Source organism: Gobius niger (assembly GCF_951799975.1).
Source record: "Gobius niger genome assembly, chromosome: 11".
NCBI lineage: Eukaryota > Metazoa > Chordata > Actinopteri > Gobiiformes > Gobiidae > Gobius > Gobius niger.
Window position 1 is genome coordinate 32,391,582 of NC_136862.1, and position 21,597 is coordinate 32,413,178.

General features: G+C 42.9%; 1 protein-coding gene across 1 annotated transcript; it reads right to left on the bottom strand.

Moving 5' to 3' along the window:
• Nucleotides 1-1,005: 1,005 nt before the first annotated feature.
• Nucleotides 1,006-20,433, bottom strand: LOC306970373 (solute carrier family 22 member 4-like). The gene is made up of 10 exons (XM_079566335.1): nt 19,974-20,433; nt 17,855-17,958; nt 15,228-15,382; nt 10,202-10,373; nt 9,902-10,028; nt 7,825-7,925; nt 5,873-6,087; nt 4,218-4,400; nt 1,229-1,364; nt 1,006-1,140 (listed from the first exon to the last, which is right to left on the bottom strand). Exons 1-10 carry the CDS (start codon nt 20,379-20,381, stop codon nt 1,053-1,055), a joined length of 1,689 nt encoding a protein of 562 aa, XP_079422461.1. The 5' UTR covers nt 20,382-20,433; the 3' UTR covers nt 1,006-1,052.
• Nucleotides 20,434-21,597: the final 1,164 nt, after the last annotated feature.

The window sequence follows — 21,597 nt, forward strand, 5'->3', positions numbered from 1 at the left end:
GGAAACCTACGCGGACACGGGGAGAACATGCAAACTCCACACAGAAAGGCCCCGCCCAGGTGGAGCGAGAGAGCTCCACCAGCCGCCCCTTGTGTATATTTAGCGGTAGTGACTGAGATTGGAGAGCTAAAGCAGTCAAACCAGAGAAACAGTGCTGACATGTTGGTGCAAATGAACATTGGACATTTTACACAAATCAATCCACTAAAGGTCAGATTTTCCTTCGTTCTCCACTTAGTGAACGGACGTGGCGCTCCACACAAACATAACTTACACATTCACACAACAAGAAGGTGCCCCAGGCCACACTCTGGGCCCCCTGATGTAATGAATCATGATTTATGCTTAGCCACTGTCTAGCCTATGTCAAGTCCAAGTCCTCTCGCTTGAATCTTACTTCACGTCGTGAGTCGGCCCCTCAGTGACTCACAGGAACTGAGTCTGGGATTCATCTCTGCTCGACATGGGCTAAGCACAAATCATGATCCATCACACCAGGGGGCCCAGAGTGTGGCCTGGGGAACCGTCTTGTTGAAGTGTGAATGTGTAAGTTATGTTTCACTCACACATCTTACACTTGTTTTTAGAAACTAGAAGGTCTCGGCTTTCAAATGAAGGATCACACTGGCATATAGGTTGTAAACTCTTTTTGTCAACTCACCTTATTCCGCCCCGCCCCACTTTTACCTCAGATCAGCGCTTCTGTTCCATTGGCATTTCCAGTAGAGCGCTAGGTCCGTTCACGAAGTGGAGAACGAGGGAAAACCTGATGTTTAGATTGATTTGTGTAAAATGTCCAATGTTCATTTGCACCGTCAAGTCAACACTGCAGCGTTTCTCCGTGCGGCCTCAAACGGGCTTTGTGTCCGAGTGATCTGATCTTGACTTCTCCAAAACTGAACTAATACGAGTGAAGGGGCGGGGCACAATGCACAAGCAGTTCGACAAACCCCACCACCAAACACGAGGCTTAAAAAAAACAATGATTTATTATTTAGCAGACTTTAAAATACAAATATGTGACAAAAATCTTCAGTAACAAAATGCGTCCACTACAACTTGGTTTGCTTGTTCTCCGAGGGGCTTGAATCGATGCACATTTTCTCGCCTTCTTCGTCTTCTTTCCTGCCGTTTCTCCTCCTGGAAAGTCAGACGCGAGTGAATCAGAGTCAGTAAATGGTCATTCTATGTTTTCTCCTAAAATGTTGAATCCCAGTGTGTACGTTACCCGCAGATGGGCTGCATCTCTGACATGGTTTCAGGCAAAGGTCGGCCAAAGCTTTCCGGTAGAATGAGGCACAGCAAGGCTCCGGTGAGGGCCAAACAGCCCATCAGGATGTAAGGGAGGGACTTGTAGACTTGACCTAGAGGCGGAGCACAAACGGGATGATCGTTCAGCACATTTTCACTTTGAATTCCAGCTTTCCTTTGCAGGTTCTGAGGATGCAAAGAGCCACACACCATTCGTCGATCAACATCCATTTGGCTTTTTCCACACAGTTTGCACACCTACAGTTAACACAGCGCACTATAGACCACAGTCCACCACAAGCGTCAAGCGCATTTGGCTTTTCCAACTGACTTTTCTTCATTTTCATTTGCTGTCCCGCTGATACAAACAGTTTTATTCGTACACCACGTTCCAAATTATTCTGCAAATTGTATTTCAGTGTCAAAAAGGTAAAAACAAAACAAAAAACAAGTCCAGTTAAGGGAAAAACTACTGAAAAAGGATGTTCCACTTTAATAAGCAGATCATCATTTTCAAGCATTCTGGGAAAGAAAAAATATCTCTCTGAAAAGCATGAAATAGTTGAATCCCTTGGACTAGGTATGAAAACCTTCAATATTTCATGAAATTTGAAGCGTAGTTATATTACCGTTAAGAGATTTGTGGCTGATTCAGAGACACACAGGTTTGTGCAGATAAAGGAACAATGAGGACGGTTTCTGCCAGACAAATGCATCAGATGAATAGAACAGCTGTTACAAAGCAGCAGACAGGTATTTGAAGCTGCTGGTGCCTCTGGAGTCTCCCGAACATCAAGGTGTCTGACCCTCCAGAGGCTGCAGTTGTGAATAAACCTTCTATCCGGCCTCCCCTAAACTGTTCATTGAAGTTCATGAACAGAAACGGCTGCAGTGGCTCAGAAATACATGAGGACTCATTTTCAAACAGTCTTGTTCACTGATGAGGCCGTGTGACCCTAGATGGTCAGATGGGTGGAGTAGTGGATGGTTGGTGAATGGCCACCATGTCCCAACAAGGCTGTGACGTCAGTAAGGAGGGGGCGGAGTCATGTTTTGGGCCAGAATCATGGTGAGAGAGCTGGTCGGCCCCTTTAGGATCCCTGAAGGTGTGAAAATGACCTCTTTCTGACTGACCACTGTCTTCTATGCTACAAAATGAAGAGCCGTGTTTTCCCAAACAAAATCCTCTTCATCATGACAACGCTCCATGTGCTGCCGTAAAGAATACCTCTGCATCACTGGCTGCTATGGGCATAAAAGGAGAGGAACTCATGATGTGGACCCCCTCCTTCCCTGACCTCAACCCTATTGAGAACCTTTGGAGCATCAACAAGCAAAACATTGATATAAGCGAGGTGGTGGTTTTATACAGTAAAGCGCTTCTCTGGACACTCAAAGACACTTTACATTGCATTATTCATTCACTCCATACTTGCTGGTGGTACGTTACTATTGCAGCCACAAGTGACCTGGGGTACACTGACAGAAACGAGGCAACCAGTCTGTGCCATCAGCCCCTCCGACCACCACCAATCACTCACTACATTCCCCCAGGCTTCCAAACAGTCTCCTATCCAAGTACCAGCCGGGCTCTTCCTGCTTAGCGTCTGAGATCCGATGAGCAAAGACGGTATGGCTTTCAGATCGGGCCCATTAAGTTGTTTTCAGAGTGATAATAGTGAATAGAGTATTTATTAGTTAACATTATACCATGGTCTGGGTGAATACTCGATTCTGATTGGCAGGTGCATTATTTTGGTATAACCGCACACGTAGTCCGGTAGTTAAATCACTGGGATGTCACTCCGCTGTGGGCGTCGCCATAGCAACGCATGACACAGCTGAATCAGATAAAGGCGTAATTAGTGACTGACAGGAACGTATGAGATGGATTTTGTGTTAATTTCAACGTTTTTGGCCAAAACAAAACGTTTGCTAAATGTTTGTAGAGGAGAGTGAGCAGCTAGGTTAGCTACTGCTAATAACATATGAGCTTTACATTTCTATTGAAAACGGTTAAGGCTATTCATCATTTTCAGGCGTACATAAAATGATCCTGCATTTAAACATATTTGTCTGGATTAGTAAAGTCAGACATAAAAGTTTCAGTTGGGGGGGCCCAGGTGTGAGCGACTCCACCGCAGCTGTTTCCATAAACAGTTGAGCTGGTTGAGCTAGCTAGCTAGCTTCAGGTTAAACCTTGTAAAAGGTAAATAACTCCTGCCCACGAGTGCCGCATATCGGTGTTTACTTCCAGGGAAAAGTGTTTCCGGGTTAGTCCTGTTGTGTTGTGATTCTGTGCTGATGTTGTGTCGTTGAGCCTGACTGAGATCCTCGTAATAGCTGCGGAGAATGACTCGCTCTGAGACCAGCCTTCAGTGACCGGCTAATAACCCACAGAAAATACTCCCGTAGTCTGGCATATTTAGTGAGTTTAGTAAATGAAACAAATATTTATTATAAATGTTACGTTTGTGGGACCCTGGTATAAGCGGAGTAACACCACTCCACTGCGTGTCGTGGTGTTCTCCTCGTTGTTTAATCCTTACTTAACAGTTTAGTAGGAACACTACAGGGCAATTTAGTTTGGAAGCTTAAACATTAACATTTGATCTATACTTGATCTAAGAAGGGTTTAATCATTGCAAGATTTGATGAGATTGGGGTGAGCAGAGGAAGCAACTCCCATTACGCCAGTCAGGAAATGAATACATTCAATGTCCTGAAAAACTATTCGAACAGCCTCTTTAGCACTTTATTTACCAGTCAAACTAATCTACTCTTTTCCATGAGGCCCAGGTCACATGGAGCGAAGGGGAGTGTCTGGCAGTGGTTCAGGGGTGAAACAGTATCTCATTCTTCGAAAGTAGACTTTCCTGGAAAAGTTATCGCTTCGTGTTTGCGTGGTCAATGATTGACGGGCTGAACGTGACCCGCTGCTGATTGTGCAGTAAAGCCGAACTCACCCAGATAGATGATGAAAGGAGAGATGATGGTGCCGACGCGGGCCGCCATCGAACAAAAGCCCATCGCCGTGTTCCTGATGACCGTGGGGAAGAGCTCCGAGGACACGGTGTAGACGATGCAGAAGGCGGCGGTGAGGCCAAACTTGCCCAGCATCTCCAGGAACACTCCGATGGCAGGGATATCTGGAATTAAGTTTTTATAAGTATATCAGAGATGGCATGAAAAGAAAGCATGAATAAGTTCTTTTACAAAGGTAGCTGTTCAACAATTCACATGTTGAGTTCTGCTGCCTTACCATGAACATGCAGAGCTCCCAAACTTTGAGCAAAGCAAGGTGCGAGACAAATAGAGAGGAATGTGATAAAAACCCTCTGGGATGGTAGGTTTAGCTCACTGGGACAGTCAAGATAGACCTAGGCTTTGAGATACTGTGAGTGTTACAGAGGTAACCTGACAGGCTGGTTCACAGGAAAGCTCGTCTCATTGATCGACCCGGGAGGATATTAGACTCAGAGTACCTGAGATCCGGGAAGGAGGGACTTTACAAAAAATAATATACACTTCCGCTCAGAAGTTTGGGGATTATGAGAGAAAAGTGCAGCTTTTTTTCCCAATGAGGATAACATTAAATGAATCAGAAATACAGTCTAGACATTGTTATTGTTGTGAATCTATTCTAGCTGGAGACGGGTGATTTTGAATGGAATACCTACATAGTAGTTCTAATGGTACATTGTGTTATCTAATTGTGTTAGAGGGTCATTAATGATTAAAAAGCCCTCGTGCATTTATGCAGCACTGCTGAAAACTGTTGTGCTGATTAGAGAAGCTACAGAACTGGCCTGAGTGACCCCAAACTTTGGAACTGTAGTGTATATAAGTTATTACTTATTTCCCATCAAAATGCAAGACCAGGTGGTCAGTTTTACACATTATATAAAAGTTACAAAACATTTAAGTGATGATGTCATCGCTCCAACGGAACATTAGCCCTGTTCACGATAATGGGATTTTGAGTAAGTCTTTTCTCACATTAATTATCAAATTATTTTCTCCATACACAATGAAGGCTGATATTAAATATATACATATTTTTGCCAGGAGAGATGGAGAGATACAGTATATTACTCTAATTAGGTGTAAAAGAGTTTTTGGCCTTTTATCTTTCAGCAGGAGATTCAGAGAGAGTTGTGTTTTTTGCCGTGTTTGTTTATGCAACTGTCAACAGTTTAGACCCGGAAGTAGCTCATTTTTGGGTGTGACGTCACACTTAACAAACATATTACTCCCCACATTCCACCTCCTCCGGTTCACTCCGCTCCACAGTCTTTAGCTCAAGCGAATGGTTCCACACCCGAAGGCCTGGTCCATCACGCTGTTCCTCCCTGACAAAAACACTGATGAAGTCTATTTTCTGCTCTGTCACAGTCCGGGCGGGTCCTGCACCAGTGTTCAGATCATACCCAACAGGAAAGAGAACACAAGCCAACATTTGAGGTTCCAAAGTAATACACTCTGCACTGACTGATTCTACACAAAGACCTCAAGGGGGCTCTAGCTTCAGGAGCATTTTGTAGCTACATGAAAGTGGATTTGACTCCAGGACCCCGTGTTTCTGGGTCTGTCTGGTCGGAATGAACGGGGTTTAGCGTACCAATCGGAATGAGGTGAACGCAGAGGCTCATCACTCCGCCCACAAACAGCGTGCTGGACTGGCAGATGCGTCTGGCCAGAAACCTGAGCATGACCAGGGCGATGAGGTACGCCGGGACCTCGGTCAGAGCGGACAGGAAGCAGTTGACGTAGGGGTCGCCGTGGAGGTTGGACGTGTTCAGGGTGAAGGCGTAGTAACCCAGCGTGATGATCACCCTGAGGAGACACGGGATGAGAGCATTTGTTTATCCCAAAGTGTAGAAGTGAGAGAAGAGAGAAGAGAAGAGTCTGCTGCTTCAGAAGGTGACTCGTTTCATTCTGTTGGGACAAACACTCTGTCCGACTCCATCGATTTCCACTGTGCTCGCTGCAATCGACTCGCACTTCCGTGTCAATTTCAGCTGAATAACGGTGACAACAAAGCACTGTTTTGCGTCACTGGTTTGTTTCAGAGCGATTCAACATACTCGTGAAACTAAAGCACGACATGGAAAGAAATAAGCGGTGGGCTCGTACGGATTTCTCCCATGAAAATGTCTGAAAGGGCACGTACATCTGCTCCACACACTTTGTTGGTGAGGCTGGATCAGGTGTTGAGCATCTGGACCCAGTTCCATCCACGTTTACTCCTGAGCAAGTAAGTCATTGTCTGATTTAGCTCATCTTTCCATACTCCATACTTTTTATATGCTGTCGATATCCAGCTCTGACAACAAAATCCCACAGAGCTTATTGTCATTATCAGTCAGCCCAGTGATACTGAACAACAATCTAATCTTGACCACATTTCTATTGCTCAAAAGTTTCCTGTTTTGTCTCTTTCCTCAGTTTGATGAAGAAATGAATCTTAAGAAATGAAATATGCGCCAATTTATTCTTCGTTTGTAGCATTAAAATATAGTATTTGTGCATTAAAAATGGTATTAAAAAGCGAGGTACGATCTTATTTCAGAAATCTGAAATGGCTTAAATGTTTTACTCAAGTGAGAGCATTGATTGTTCGAAAAGTTACTGAAACGTGAAAAGTACTGTCCGTAAGTTACTGGAGTAGTACTGAAGTACCCCCCGCTTGTGCGAACACCGTGGCATTGTTGCTGTTTGTGGTAGCGTCACAAAGTTTAAAATGCTTTTAAAAAGTTTATTGTTTAAAAGTGTAAAATTGTCAGTTACTGGGACATGTTTCAACTATTCTGTCCTTTATTTATCCAGGAAAAAACTATTTTAGATTAAAAATCTCTTTTTCAAGAGTGTCCTCTTTTATGTGAAGGCCAGATAAACATGGCCGACCTCAGTGACTTTTCACTCTGTTCTGTCCACTGTCATCAGACCAACCATGTTTCTTTTTCCTCCCATTCACTTCAATAAATCCGTTTTTTATATGAAAACACTTAATCCATTAAAACATGTCCAAATCTTCCAGTTGGGTAATTGTACTAAGAGCTCTAATTACCACAGATTTCTCTCCTCTCCATATCATCTGCATATCCTATGTCCAAGGTGTCCATGAAGAGCGTCTCACGGGTGGACATGTAGAGGAGGAGCAGATAAGGAGAGATCCTTGTGGGACTCCATCTCCACCCAGGAAGTGTGCCCCCGTTGGCCACCACCCCTCAGCCAGTTCTCACCTGTAGCATGTGCTGCAAGGCGCTACTGTTGTCACGAATTAGGCACGATGGTTAAAGCCACAAAAGCTTTACCTCTGAGCTCGGCACAACGAGAGAATCCACTGCCTTGTGGCCACAAAAAGTCACATGCTCCAATATTTGGTTGGACCAACTTGGGATTTGATTCCAATAAGCTTTTTCAATGTCAACAGATCCAGTGTGTCATTCATTTTTCACTAAGAGCTTGTATTGATGGGAGAGTGTGACCACTGCGCAAAGCCTACTGCAGCACATCCCAAACATCAGGATATTAGATGTAAAAAACACACATGGATGATCACAGACTCACCACAGAGTGCTGCACAGTGATGTTGTGAAAAACAAGTTGCAGTTTTTGAATATGTCAATCATGTTGTACTTCTTGTCCTTCTTGGCTAACGTGTCTTCAATCTGAAAACAAGGAATAGAAAGATAAGTTACTCAAAATATATTAAGTATCAAATAGTACACATGATAGTACACAGGATGAATGAGAGTGTGTTTGAGAGTGCACATGGGGGACGACGGATGGAAATCCAGTGTGGTGTGTTTACATGCATGAGACCCATGTATGTTCATTAACATGCACTGTCCCCACCAAACAAACCAATAAGTAAATAAATGTTTGTACTAACTCACAAAAACATGCAGTACTTTAGGGCCTAGACCAAAATATTTACAATAACATTACTTCAAATCATTGTACTCCAGTGGGAGGGAAACACACAGACGTGTTGATGTAATAATAATGCCTCCAGGGAGGAGAACAGGTCCAGTCGACTAAAGAACACTTTATCCACCAGGCTATCAGGATGCTGAACTCCCTTTCTTCCCTGCCCTCTCTGTGCTTCTTCACGTCATGCATGAGCTTAATATAGAAGCTGCAGTTACGCATATGACCTGAGGTGGCAGTAGTGAGTATAAAATGACTTACTTGCATCTGGTCGCTTTAAACTCTTTTAATTTAAATACTAATGTTGAGCTCCATTAGCTCCATTTCAGCATGATGGGACGTGTGCTTCAAACATGTCATTAAGTTCAATTATAGAAATGAGAAAATCATCTTGGGCCCTTGGGGGCCAACAGAACTCATCTCACAGGCCAGATTTGGCCCGCGGGCCGAGTCTGACATGTCTGCAGGTAGCAATGAACATTGGAATGAGGTGTTGAAGCACAGAGAGGACAAAGGTGAAACTCCAAGTGTCAATGCTTGACTGTGATGATTGTATGTAATATTTATGACTGTGTAAGCTCCAGAACACGCCTGTTACTGAACCTTACATGTCTGCAGAGGTGAGAGTCGCATGTCACATTTGAAAACCACTTAGTCGTGTTTTACAACTTCAGCAAATTCTTCTCTTTCCAATGAACAGCAACATAATTGTTTTGTAAGAAGTGAACAGTAAGTGAACATGGGCCTATAGATTCACTGTGTCATTGTATTAAACAGACTAGTGTGTGGATGCAAAACAACTTCCTCCAGCTGAACACAGATAAAACTGAGATAATCGTCTTTGGCCACAAAAACACCGAGAGGTCGTCATTGCTCATCTTGAAGCTCTTTCACTGGCACCCAAAAGTCAAGTTAGAAATCTCGGGGTAATCATGGACTCAGACCTGAATTTGAACAGTCATATTAAGTCCATTACATCAGCGGCCTATTACCACCTAAAAAACATTGCCAAAATAAAAAAACAGACTAGAGACTAATTCATGCTTTTGTCTCTAGCCGGTTAGACTATGGTAACGGCCTGTTCACTGGCCTCTCTAAACGAGCTGTTAGAAAACTGCAGTACATCCAAAATGCTGCGGCTCGAGTCCTGACCAAAAGCAGGAAATACGACCACATTAGTCCAGTGCTCCGGTCTCTGCACTGGCTTCCCGTTGCTCAGAGAATAGTGTATAAGTCTCTCCATTGTCAAGCACCAAAGTACATCTCTGACATGTTACAGCCGTATGAACCATCTCGGGCCCTGAGATCGTCAGGGAGGGGTCTCCTGGTGGTTCATAGAGTCAATAACAAACATGGTCAGGCAGCATTTCAGGTTCATGCAGCAAAAGTCTGGAACAGCCTCAATGAGGATCTGAGACAGGCCTCAACCCTGAGCATTTTTAAGTCCAGGCTGAAAGGACACCTTTTTACTGCTGCCTATGGAGATTGAAACTTTTTTTAAATGTAATTGTAATTAATGATTTGTTTTCTTTATTGTGTTTTTAATGCTTTTTATTCTATTTTTTACTATGTTTGGTGTTACTGTGAGGCACATTGAGTTGTCATGTACATGAAATGTGCCATATAAATAAACTTGCCTTGCCTTGCCTAATATTTGCATGTATTGATGGTGTCAGTTCACCTCAGCATAAACGATCTCCTGTGATGCTCTCACCTCTGCTTTGGTGAAAATGGCCTCTGGTGCTTCAACTTTATTACACTTGGCAGCTTCTCTCAAAATGGCCTCTGCCTCCTCCACTCTGCCCTGAGAGAGCAGCCAGCGAGGGGACTCTGGGATCAGCCTGGACACAGACACTGCAGGTCATCGTCATGATACTACAGGCGCACGCTACTTGTGTGCTGTGAACGACCAATTTGTTAGAAAGAGTCAGATTATACCAGAAATAGGACTAAAGCGCACATTTGAAACCAACATCTGAGCATCTCAGGAAAAGGTAATGTGTGAAACTCTCACCACCACAGCGGGATGTAGATGATCGAGCTGGCCGCCATGGGGATCAGCAAACCTCTCCAGGTCCTGAAGAAATAGGCCACTCCAGGCAAGGCCATGTAACCCAGCGCTGAGGGCATGAAGATCCCCAGAGAGCAGAACATCATGCGGGCTTTAGGACTCAGGATCTCTGTACCTGTTGGAAAAGATTTCAGAATGTCATTTCAAAGTCCCCTTTCCAGGCAAAGCAATGATTCATTTGTGATAATGTCTCTGGCCTCTCTTTAGAGAGGTTTGTGCACAATAGTAATAAATATAAACCATACCTGACCTTAGCTCTGATCTAACATACTCGGACCGAGAGGTCTGAGATTTGACCCCATTGTTGTTGATCAGTGAGGCTAGAACTGTCCTGAATTTGAAGAGTCTGCTGTGAAGTGTATTTCCAGGAGGGCCATTCGAATGTATTTGTAATTTTCGATCAGAAAAACATTACATTTTTTGATGTAACACAAGAAACATGGCTTTGTAGGTGAGAGTGGATCAAAAACAGTAAAGTAGTTTCAAATGTACTTTAAGTAAAAGTATTCAGACTTTGGAAACTATGAAAGGGTTTAGTGTGTGTAATTGTTTATGAAGAACTGAGACAGAATGCGCCTCAGGCGGTTTCTGAAGATCATAGGGATTTCCTATGATTTGAATCCATGGTGTAAAGAGGCGGAGCTGCGGCGAGCGCCCGGCGTCTCCGCACACTTTACTCAGAGCTCTCTCCTATTCCACTCCCCACAGGTCAAGCACATTTGTAAATGGCTTTGTTGGGCGTGTTGGTTTTCTATCATCTGAATAAAGGCAAGGCAACTTTATTTATACCGCGCATTTCGTACACAAGGCAAGTCAATGCGTCATAAAGAATCAGGCAGAAGAACTAGGGCTGAAAGATTTATCATTATCGTATTGATATCGAGATATGAACATTCAAAACATTAAAATTGAAAAAGCAAGATTTAAATGATAAAGATTTTCATCAATAAAACTGCACTCTTTTGTATTTTGTTTTTATTTTTCAGAAAAATGCCTGGTTTTCATCTAACCCATAGTTAGATGCATCGATATCGAGATATCTGGCATGAAGGAGATATGAACTTTGTCCACATCGTTCAGCCCTAATTGACTATAACCCTCGTGTCGCCTTCGTGGGTCTTTTTGACCCGCTGTCATGTTCCGGGCATTTGGATGCAAGGTGACACAAGGGGGCGCCCTTCCAACCTTCTCAGTGGAAATGTGAGTTGACTTTCTTCAGAGTGAGACTTTAGGTCAGACACCATGAGTGACAGAAACATGAGGCTAAATACAGTGAGCTCTTTGTTTCCAGTAAAAAGGCTGAGGCCTCATTGCTCTTCAGTCACAGACTGAGAAGTGAAGAAGGAAGTCATGGAGCTTCTGCTTTAGACAGAACTTTAGACTTCAGCTGCATGTAGCGGTCATATTATGTCATGTCAAATGTTGTAATCTGTAAAGCGCTTTGTGATGCCTTTTGGTATGAAAAGCGCTTTATAAATAAAGTTTGATTGATTCATATTCTGAAACACAAATATGTAGTAAATACATAATATATGGAAAATAATTACAATTACAAAAATGCTGTATCTAATCAAAAAAAAAATGTTTTTTTTTTATTTACTCTCATTCTAAAAAAGAAAACCCAAACAAACCCTAACCATTTGTATCTGCTGTAATGTCATGTTTGTCCCAGTTCCTCTGAGTCGTGGTGCAGCAGGACTGACTCATGAGGTTCATTTCTTCAACAGTTACTATAGTAACTATTTTCTCCAAAGTAAAAGTAGATCTACCACAGTCCTGTCCACATCTGTCATGGTCCACCATGACCCACCACGACTCAGAGGAACTGGGACAAACATGACTCTACAGCAGATACAAATGGTTACAGTTTGTTTGGGTTTTTTTTTAGTATTTTTTTTTTTAGAATGAGAGTAAATAAAACAATTTTTTTGATTAGATACATGATTTTCAAATATGTTTTCTTTATTATTATATTTTCATATATTATGTTTTTACTACAGATTTGAGTTTCAGAATATGATCAATCAAACTTTATTTATAAAGCCCTTTGCATACCGAAAGGTATCAAAAGTGCTTTACAGATTACAACATTTGATATGATGTAATGTGACCGCTACATGCAGCAAAAGTCTGAAGTTCTGTCTAAAGCAGAATCTCCATGACTTCCTTCTTCACTTCTCAGTCTGTGACTGAAGAGCAAAGAGGCCTCAGCCTTTTTACTGGAAACAAAGAGCTCACTTTATTTAGCGTCATGTTACTGTCACTCATGGTGTCAGACCTAAAGTCTCACTCTGAAGAAAGTCAACTCACATTTACACTGAGAAGGTTGGAAGGGCGCCCCCTTGTGTCACCTTGCATCCAAATGCCCGGAACATGACAGCGGGTCAAAAAGACCCGCGAAGGCCACACGAGGGTTAACCCTCGTGTCGCCTTCGCGGGTCTTTTTGACCCGCTGGTATGCTCCGGGCATTTGGATGCAAGGTGACACAAGGGGGCGCCCTTCCAACCTTCTCAGTGTAAATGTGAGTTGACTTTCTCCAGAGTTAGACTTTCTGTCAGACACCATGAGTGACAGTAACATGAGGCTAAATACAGTGAGCTCTTTGTTTCCAGTAAAACGGCTGAGGCCTCATTGCTCTTCAGTCACAGACTGAAAAGTGAAGAAGGAAGTCATGGAGCTTCTGCTTTAGACAGAACTTCAGACTTCTGCTGCATGTAACATAAGTCATATTATATCATATCAAATGTTGTAATCTGTAAAGCACTTTATGATACCTTTTGGTATAAAAAGCGCTTTATAAATAAAGTTTGATTTTGATTGATTTGATCATATTCTGAAACTCAAATCTGTAATAGAAACATAATATATGGAAAATATTTTTTAATTAGAAAAAGAAAAATATTTTAAAATCCTGTATCTAATCAAAAAAATATTTTTATTTTTTATTTTATTATATATATTTTATTTATTTTATTTAAATTTACTCTCATTCTAAAAAAGAAAACCCGAACAAACCCTTTTCATTTGTATTTGCTGTAAAGTCATGTGTGTCCCAGTTCCTCTGAGTCGTGGTGGGTCCTGGTGGACCATGACAGATGTGGACAGGACTGAGGTAGATCTACTTTTACTTTTGAGAAAAAAGTTACTATAGTAACTGTTGAAGAAATGAACCTCACGAGCTTCTTCTGTAACATCTGTCCACATCAATCCTGCTGCACCATGACTCAGAAGAACTGGGACAAACATGACTTTACAGCAGATACAGATTACAAGGGTTTGTTTGGGCTTTCTTTTTTAGAATGAGAGTAATTAAAAAAAAAATATATGTTTTTGATTAGACACAGCATTTTTGTAATTGTAATTATTTTCCATTTATGTTTTTACTTCAGATTTGAGTTTCAGAATATGATCAATCAAACTTTATTTATAAAGCACTTTTCATACCAAAAGGTATCACAAAGTGCTTTACAGATTACAACATTTGATATGATGTAATATGACCGCTACATGCAGCAGAAGTCTGAAGTTCTGTCTAAAGCAGAATCTCCATGACTTCCTTCTTCACTTCTCAGTCTGTGACTGAAGAGCAATGAGGCCTCAGCCTTTTTACTGGAAACAAAGAGCTCACTGTATTTAGCCTCATGTTACTGTCACTCATGGTGTCTGACCTAAAGTCTCACTCTGAAGAAAGTCAACTCACATTTACACTGAGAAGGTTGGAAGGGCGCCCCCTTGTGTCACCTTACATCCAAATGCCCGGAGCATACCAGCGGGTCAAAATGACCCGCGAAGGCGACACGAGGGTTAAACCGGTTTTGAAAGGCCTGAAGTGAGGCTCGCCTCCAATGCACTGCCCTGACGACCTGAAGGGGGCGCTGCACATTTCTACAAACAATGTGGACTACAAGTGAAAACCTGTCTGTTTTATTATTCTGCATGGTTTGCTGTTGAGTGTTATTTCAAAGTAAGTAACATTTACACAAATACCAGAGACACCAAGTTGCATTTTCATTTTTGTTAATTTATATTGAAATCCACACAACATGTGCCTCACCACGTCACGTCTGACCACGGTGACTCACTTTGACTTTGAATCCCGTTCCAATAATGTAGTGGAGTTCAAAGTACAAACACAGGCTCTAGAAAGTAAAGGGCAATTCAGGGATTTTCGTTTTCATTTGGGAAGCCCAGCCCCTGCACCAAACAGAGTGTTTGGGATAAATGAGTGAGAAACTAAAACCATGACTGATCCAATAAAGCTCAACACAAAACATGTTGACACACGGGAGCGTCAGGTCCGGAGGCGCTGCTCTTCCTGTCCCGTCATGGACCTGCGAGCTTGAGGGAGACAACACGGCAACAACGCCAGGAAAAAGATGCGTTTAGATTTTAGATTTTGTAGGTCTTAGCTTTCAAATGAGGCACTGGCCTAGAGGCTGCAAGCTCCAGTCGAAAAGCTTTTAGATTTGGGTAAAGCCGAACTAGAGAAAATGCACTCGGTTAAGGCAGGTGGTAAGAGGTTTAACTGTACTGGCCGACATTGTGCCATTGTTTCAAAGCAGTGTCCTCCTTTATTCTTTGATTGGTTTATTTGGTCGGGACAGTGCATGTTAATGAACATACATGGGTCTCATGCATGTAAACGAGCCACACTGGATTGTGGACTTGGGCTAATTTCCATCCGTCGTCCCCCATGCGCACTCTCAAACGCACTCTCATTCATCCTGGCCTATTGTACATGTTTTTAGTGGCAGGGGAAACCGGAGTACCCAGAGGAAACCCACGCAGACACGGGGAGAACACGCAAACTCCACACAGAAAGGGCCCCGTCCGGGTGGGAATCGAACCCGGGAACCTTCCAGCTGTGCCGCCTTATGGGTTCAACTTCCCAAAAACTTCCAAACCTCCAATAGAAAAAAAACACATTCAAAAGAAGACCCCTGCCCCAGCACTAGACAGACCCAGTACCTGCCACGAAGGCGATGATGCAGTTGGAGTATCCGCCGCCTCCGACCCAGAAGAAGATGAAAGTGAAGATTTCCCAGCTCGGGGAGAAGATCTGCGCCGCCACGGCCACCGTCTGGAGCAGCATCATCCAGAAGAGCACGGGCTTCCTCCCCCATCTGCAACAAGCGCCACACGATGAGACTAATGTGGAATGTGCTTTGTTTGTGCAGTAAAGGCAAGTAAGCCAGTCAGGGACACAGCAGTCATCCGGACACAGTATTTAGAGTTGCTACTACTCTTACAATGGGGCTTTGAATCGTTTCAGAAGAGAAAACTGAAACATGTCGTGTGAATGAGAGCGTGAGTGGTTCCTTGATGTAAAGCGCCAAAAGCAGGTACAAAGGCGCTTTATAAATGTGAATATTTTATCGTTTACACGCATTTCCAATGATGCCACGCAGTAAAATCCACCATTGTGAGGACCAGAGTGGGATTATATACTACAACATGTGATATAAAAGAAAGGATAGCGTGGCGATGTAGCATTTGTATGTGATAAGAGCTCCAGAGAGCGCATGTTCATGTAAAGAAATCAGCACACACTACAAAAAGTACATATCAAGCATTGGCTTAAATGACTTGAATTGAGGAAATTATTCTTGTTTTGAGCGGTTTTCACTCATTTAGACACTTTTCCTGATCGGACCAAGTTTGCTTTGCTTGTTTGAGGACATTTCAGACCAGTTCTAGGGTAAATCTCGCTTGAAATAAGTAAGTAAAATTGCCAATGAGATAAGACCAATTTTCTCACCCCATTGGCAAAGAAAATGACCTGAAATAAGGACGAAATGTATCGAAACGAGTCAGAAACATCTCAGAACAAGTGAAATAATCTGGGACAAACGCCCAAGAACTTCTTAACTAGTCAAAACAACTAAAATTTGGATTATTGTGCTCAAATTGAGATGTTTGTACTGATCTAGGTAAATACTTTTTGCAGCACATGGCTATGTTTCTAAAGGAAAGAGCAGCAGTGCCGTCAGTCCAACTACAGCAGGATTTACCAAAGATCTGCATCCACTCTGAAGACTAAAGAGTTTAGAGAAACAGCAGAGCTTCAGTCTGAGTCAGTGTTTAAGCTGTTCATGACGTTAGCGTGCTAGCGTGGTTAGCATTTAGCATCTGTTGCTCACATCTATGAACCCTCTGAGGAAAAACTACTGTCACATGTTGTCTGCATGTTTGAGTGTGGTTTAGTCTTTCTCTGGGAGAGGTTTGTATGACCTGTGGCTCAGCAGCTGCAGCTTATGTCCAGTAAAGTTCTCCAGGACACGCTTTGGGCTTTTAAGTGCTGTCGGTAACTCTAGTTTTCAGTTTTCGTTTGAGGGACTAGACCAGGGGTGCCCAAAGTGGGGCCCGCGGGCCAAATTTGGCCGTTGGCCCGCCAGAGAGTGACCTACTTTTGCATCGCATATTATGGTAAACACTAACTCTCTCCCATTCATTCTCAATGGTAAATATGGATGCAGTACACTTTTTGACCACTAGCGTCAAATTGGGGGCGCTGTTTCACTCCTTTCGAAAAGTTAAGGAAACACTGTTGTGATGTCTACGTTTTTATCAGAGCGTTGTAGCATCAACTTTCCCAGTTTTCCGACTTTTATTTCAAAGGTTGTTGACATCAACAAAGGTGGGTGTTAAAAATTGACTTATAAAATAATATATGCTGAACTGACACTTTCAAAATGATCTAATGTGGCATTTTCTTTGAGTTACTAAATGAATGAGGCAAAGTCACTGTAGGTGCTGCAGATACAGGTGTTGTTGTTTACATTTGCACTATATTTCTAAAGTTGTTGATTTTGTTCGACGAAAACTAGGCTTTTGCCATTGTTAACATTTGTATTAATGTAACATGTTATTTGCATAGATAGAATCAAATGCACACGTATACCGAAAGTGAAATATTATTATAATATAATAATAATATTATTATTTGCAGTTATATGTGTTTCACGCTTGACATCGCCGTGTTTGGCCCGCGACCCACAGGAACTTCTTAATTTGTGCCCTCGGAGACAAAAAGTTTGGGCGCCCCTGGACTAGACAGAGTTTAAAAATGTTAAAGTATGTATTTTCCTCCCCCTACATGTTCCAGCCCTGTCCTAATGTGTAGAATGAGCTCAGACCTGTTCACCACAACTGCCTCTGTAATCCCGCTCCGTCACTCATGCACGAGCTCAATGTAGAACCTGCAGTTACGCGTAAGACCTGAGGTGGCAGTAGTGAGCATAAGAATGACCAACTTGCATCTGGCCCCTTTAAGTATCATCTACATGCGCTGCTGTTTTAGGATGTCGCATCTTGACTTCAGTCAGTGGAGATGTGGAGTTTGATGATATAACTTTTTCCAAGATGGCGGCCATAACAACAAAGGGGCTTCTTCAGATGGTTTTGCCTCATTCATTTAAGCATTTGCGTTTGGGGTTTTCTGGTAGAGAACATAGTGCTTTGTTACTTGACATCCTGTGATATTGAATCTACAATTTCATTTCAAAGCATGTCTTGCCAAAAGCAGCTCCCTGTGTTTCTGTCTGTCGTGGTCATGCATGTGTGTGTGAAAGGCTCTCTGTGTCATGTGTCCAAACCTGTCGGACATCTGCCCGGAGAAGAAGGCTCCCACCAGGACGCCAAAGTAGTTGATGGATGTGGTCAGTGGGAGCTTGTAGGCGTCGTCACACACCAGGTCCCACTGCAGAGACGGCCAGATGTTACGTCATGTATTACAACGGCTCATTTAGGGAAACTCTCAATGGAGCGAATCCTATAAGCCTGGGTGATCAAGAACAAACCATTTCATATGTTTATTGTCAAAGCAGTCTTGTGTGTGTGTTTTTGTTTGTTTTACCTGCCCAGCTGAGGCAGGTGTGCTAATTGTATATCACCACACGCATGTTACCAGACGGACTATTGAAGGGATCAGGCCTCACCTAAGGGACTAAAGCCTGGGTTTGGGGCGGTCACTCTGAAGGACTTTGAGCGTCTGGACACTGCTCAATAGACAGTGGAATTTGGGATTTTGCACCAGGATTTAAACAGGATTGCTCTCTGTGTAACATCAGGGGTTCGAAAAACTCCTAAAGTACGCGGCAGGGATAGATGAACTTCTGCACATCTGAACATTAACCTGTTAAGCCCGGGGTTTAATTATTTTTGTCTCAGATCTTGGATCTTGGCGTTTGGTCACATTTGAGCCCCGCCCACTCTGAGTCTCTGTGATCTGATTGGCTGCAGACACCGTGAGTCACAGTAACATTACACTAAATAGGGAGCTCTTTATCTTCAGTAAAAAGTCTGAGGCCTCATTGCTCTTCAGTCACAGACTGAGAAGTGAAGAAGGAAGTCATGGAGATTCTGCTCTAGAACATTACTCTTCTGCTGGACGTAACATTAAAAGATTTGCATTCAAGTATTCCTTAGTGATAGGTGTGAAAATCCTGAATTTATGTGTTTAAAAAGTCAGTTGATTTATTACTCTCACTCTAAAAAACATATATCATATCTGCTGTAGAGTGAGCAGATGGACAGATGTTACAGAAGAAGCTCATGAGGTTCATTTCTTCAACAGTTACTAGTAACTATTTTCTCCAAAGTAAAAGTAGATCTACCACAGTCCTGTCCACATCTGTCATGGTCCACCATGACCCACCATGACTCAGAGGAACTGGGACAAACATGACTTTACAGCAGATACAAATGACAAGGTTTATTTTTTTTTAGAGTGATAGTACATACAACTAATTTTGTAATTAGATACAGGATTTTCACATTTTTTTTTGTATAATTGGAATGATAATTTTCATAACATTATGTCTTCAGTAAATATTTATGTTTAAGAATATGATATAATTCTTATATCCAGAAGAAGTCTGAAGTTCTGTCTAAAGCAAAAACTCCGTGACTTCCTTCTTCACTTCTCAGTCTGTGACTGAAGAGCAATGAGAAATAAAGTACAGGAAAAAAAGAGCTCACTGTATTTAGCGTCATGTTACTGTCACTCATGGTGTCTGACCTAAAGTCTCACTCTGAAGAAAGTAAATTCACATTACATTGAGAAGGTTGGAAGGTTGGTTGTGTCCAGTGGCGTCCAACTGCCCGGAGCAAAACTGGCCCCCGATCTGCACTGGGAGAGGCCAAATGCGAACAACATCTTTGGTCGCTTTGCATGACTGAGGGCACGCACAAAGACCAGACAGGTACACATCAACTCGTCTAAGCTCAGGCAATAACATAACTCAGTATGTAAAAATGGTGACCTGTTCCTTTAAAGGGGCGGTATATGACTTTTGGGAGGGCCTTTTTTGTTTAAAATTAAACCTATAAGATTTTTAACGAAGAAAAACTGTCTACGTTCTATTTTTGTTTTTGTTATGCCTGATAAAGTCTTAGATTAAGCACCAGATTGATAACAACTTTGTGAATATGCTTGATTGGTGACTACTTTGCACTGAGTGTTACAGCCTCTTCATCCAAAAGGCTTCGTCAGCAACGCTAAGGTTTTTGGATGAAGAGGTGAAACGTCCTGCACTTCAACTGCAGTGTGCAGACGCTAACTCAACAACCTTCATGTGGGATGGACAACTTCTGTATGACTGACAGTTTACACAGACAATATTGTGAAGTATTTTGTCAGAAGTATGTGTAATAGCCTCCAGCCCCCCCCCCCCCCAAAAAAAAAACATGACCTCTTCAGGCTGCATTCCTCACCTCTGTCACTATAGTGGACTGGTAGATCTCCCTGTTGTAGGTCCAGCCGTCGCGGCAGCCTTCCAGGGGAATCTCGCTCACGTTCACGTCCACGCCCGGGATGAAGTTGCTCTGGGAGAAGTTCTTCACCATCTCCAGGTTGAGCCTGGAACACGAGCTCAGCTTCGTGACCCCGTTCTCCGTCTCCGTCGGCACCGACACGTTCCTCCAAGCGTCGCTGATGTGATCGCCGTCCGGGATGGTGCAATGGTGCGGCGGCGTGTCCCCCACGAAGACGATGTAGATCCCGGCAAAGCCATTTGGGAGGATGCTCACGGCCAGGGCCAGAAACACCCTCCGCTGGAACGGCCCCCAAGACCCGAGGAAGGACGTCACCGAGTCGTAATCCCGAATCTTCTCACTTTCCATCTTTGAAATGAAACAAAAGTTGTCACTGGTTTGGTCCCGGAAAGAATAGAGCGATTTTTATCTTTTCTGGGGGGGGAGGTGCAGTATCAGCTTTTATAATGTCTCCACACGTGTGCCACAGCTCCTCCCACCTCACTGCAAGAGTTACAAAAGCCACAAACATAACAGAGAGAGAGAGAGAGAGAGAGAGAGAAAACCTTGGCATCAATCTGGCCACTTCACCAGCAGAGTGCACAGCAGGTGGGCGTGGGGAATGCAGGGGCGGGGCGGGGCGAGGGGGGGGAGGAGCTCAAGCCCCATCGGAAGTCTGATTGGCCAGGCAGTCTGCCACCTCTCCCACAGGGGCTGGTTTGTCTCAACAATGCGATGGACAAACTTGGAGACGTGAAGGGACAGGGGTAACGTTCCGCATTATTTATGCAAAGGCTGCACGATTGGCACAAAAAAGCGAGAAAAAAGAAAGATCCTTCCTGATCAGTTATGCAGCTTTCAAACGAGGCGTTAGACTGGCCTCTAGGCTGTCACCTTTTAGATTTGGGTTAAGCTGAACTGGAGACAATGCACTTGGTCATGGCTGGGGTTTAATAGTTAAACGTCATGTATGGATTATTACAAGGGCTGGGTTTAATTAACCATTTAATCGTTTTGAATCGATTTTCCTTTGAATAGCCCGATATCGATTAAAAAAAAAATCCCTAAAATCAACTCCTTTAATACGTCTTTTTCCCATTATAATGTGTCTTCTTATATTTTTGTTTTAGTCAGGTCATGTTAAATAATCCAATCCAATCCAACTTTATTTCTATAGCACATTTCATAAACAAGAGTTTCCAAAGTGCTGCACAAGAAAATAAAAACAATAAGAATAAAACATTAAAACAATAAAACATTAAAACAATAAAACATTAAAACATTAAAACATTAAAACAATAAAACATTAAAACAATGAGCGCGCAACGGTGTGTAAATGTGGCTGAGGTCCTTGATGTACTGAGGGGCCAGACCACTCAAAGCTTTAAAAACAAACAATAAAATCTTAAAATGAATTCTAAAATGAACAGGAAGCCAGTGCCACGACGCAAGAATGGCGGAGACGTGCTCATACTTTTTGGTTCCTGTTAAAAGCCGTGCCGCAGAATTCTGGACTAACTGCAAGCAATAAAGAGCATTCTGATTTATGCCGGTGTAAAGTGCATTGCAGTCGTCCAGGCGAGTT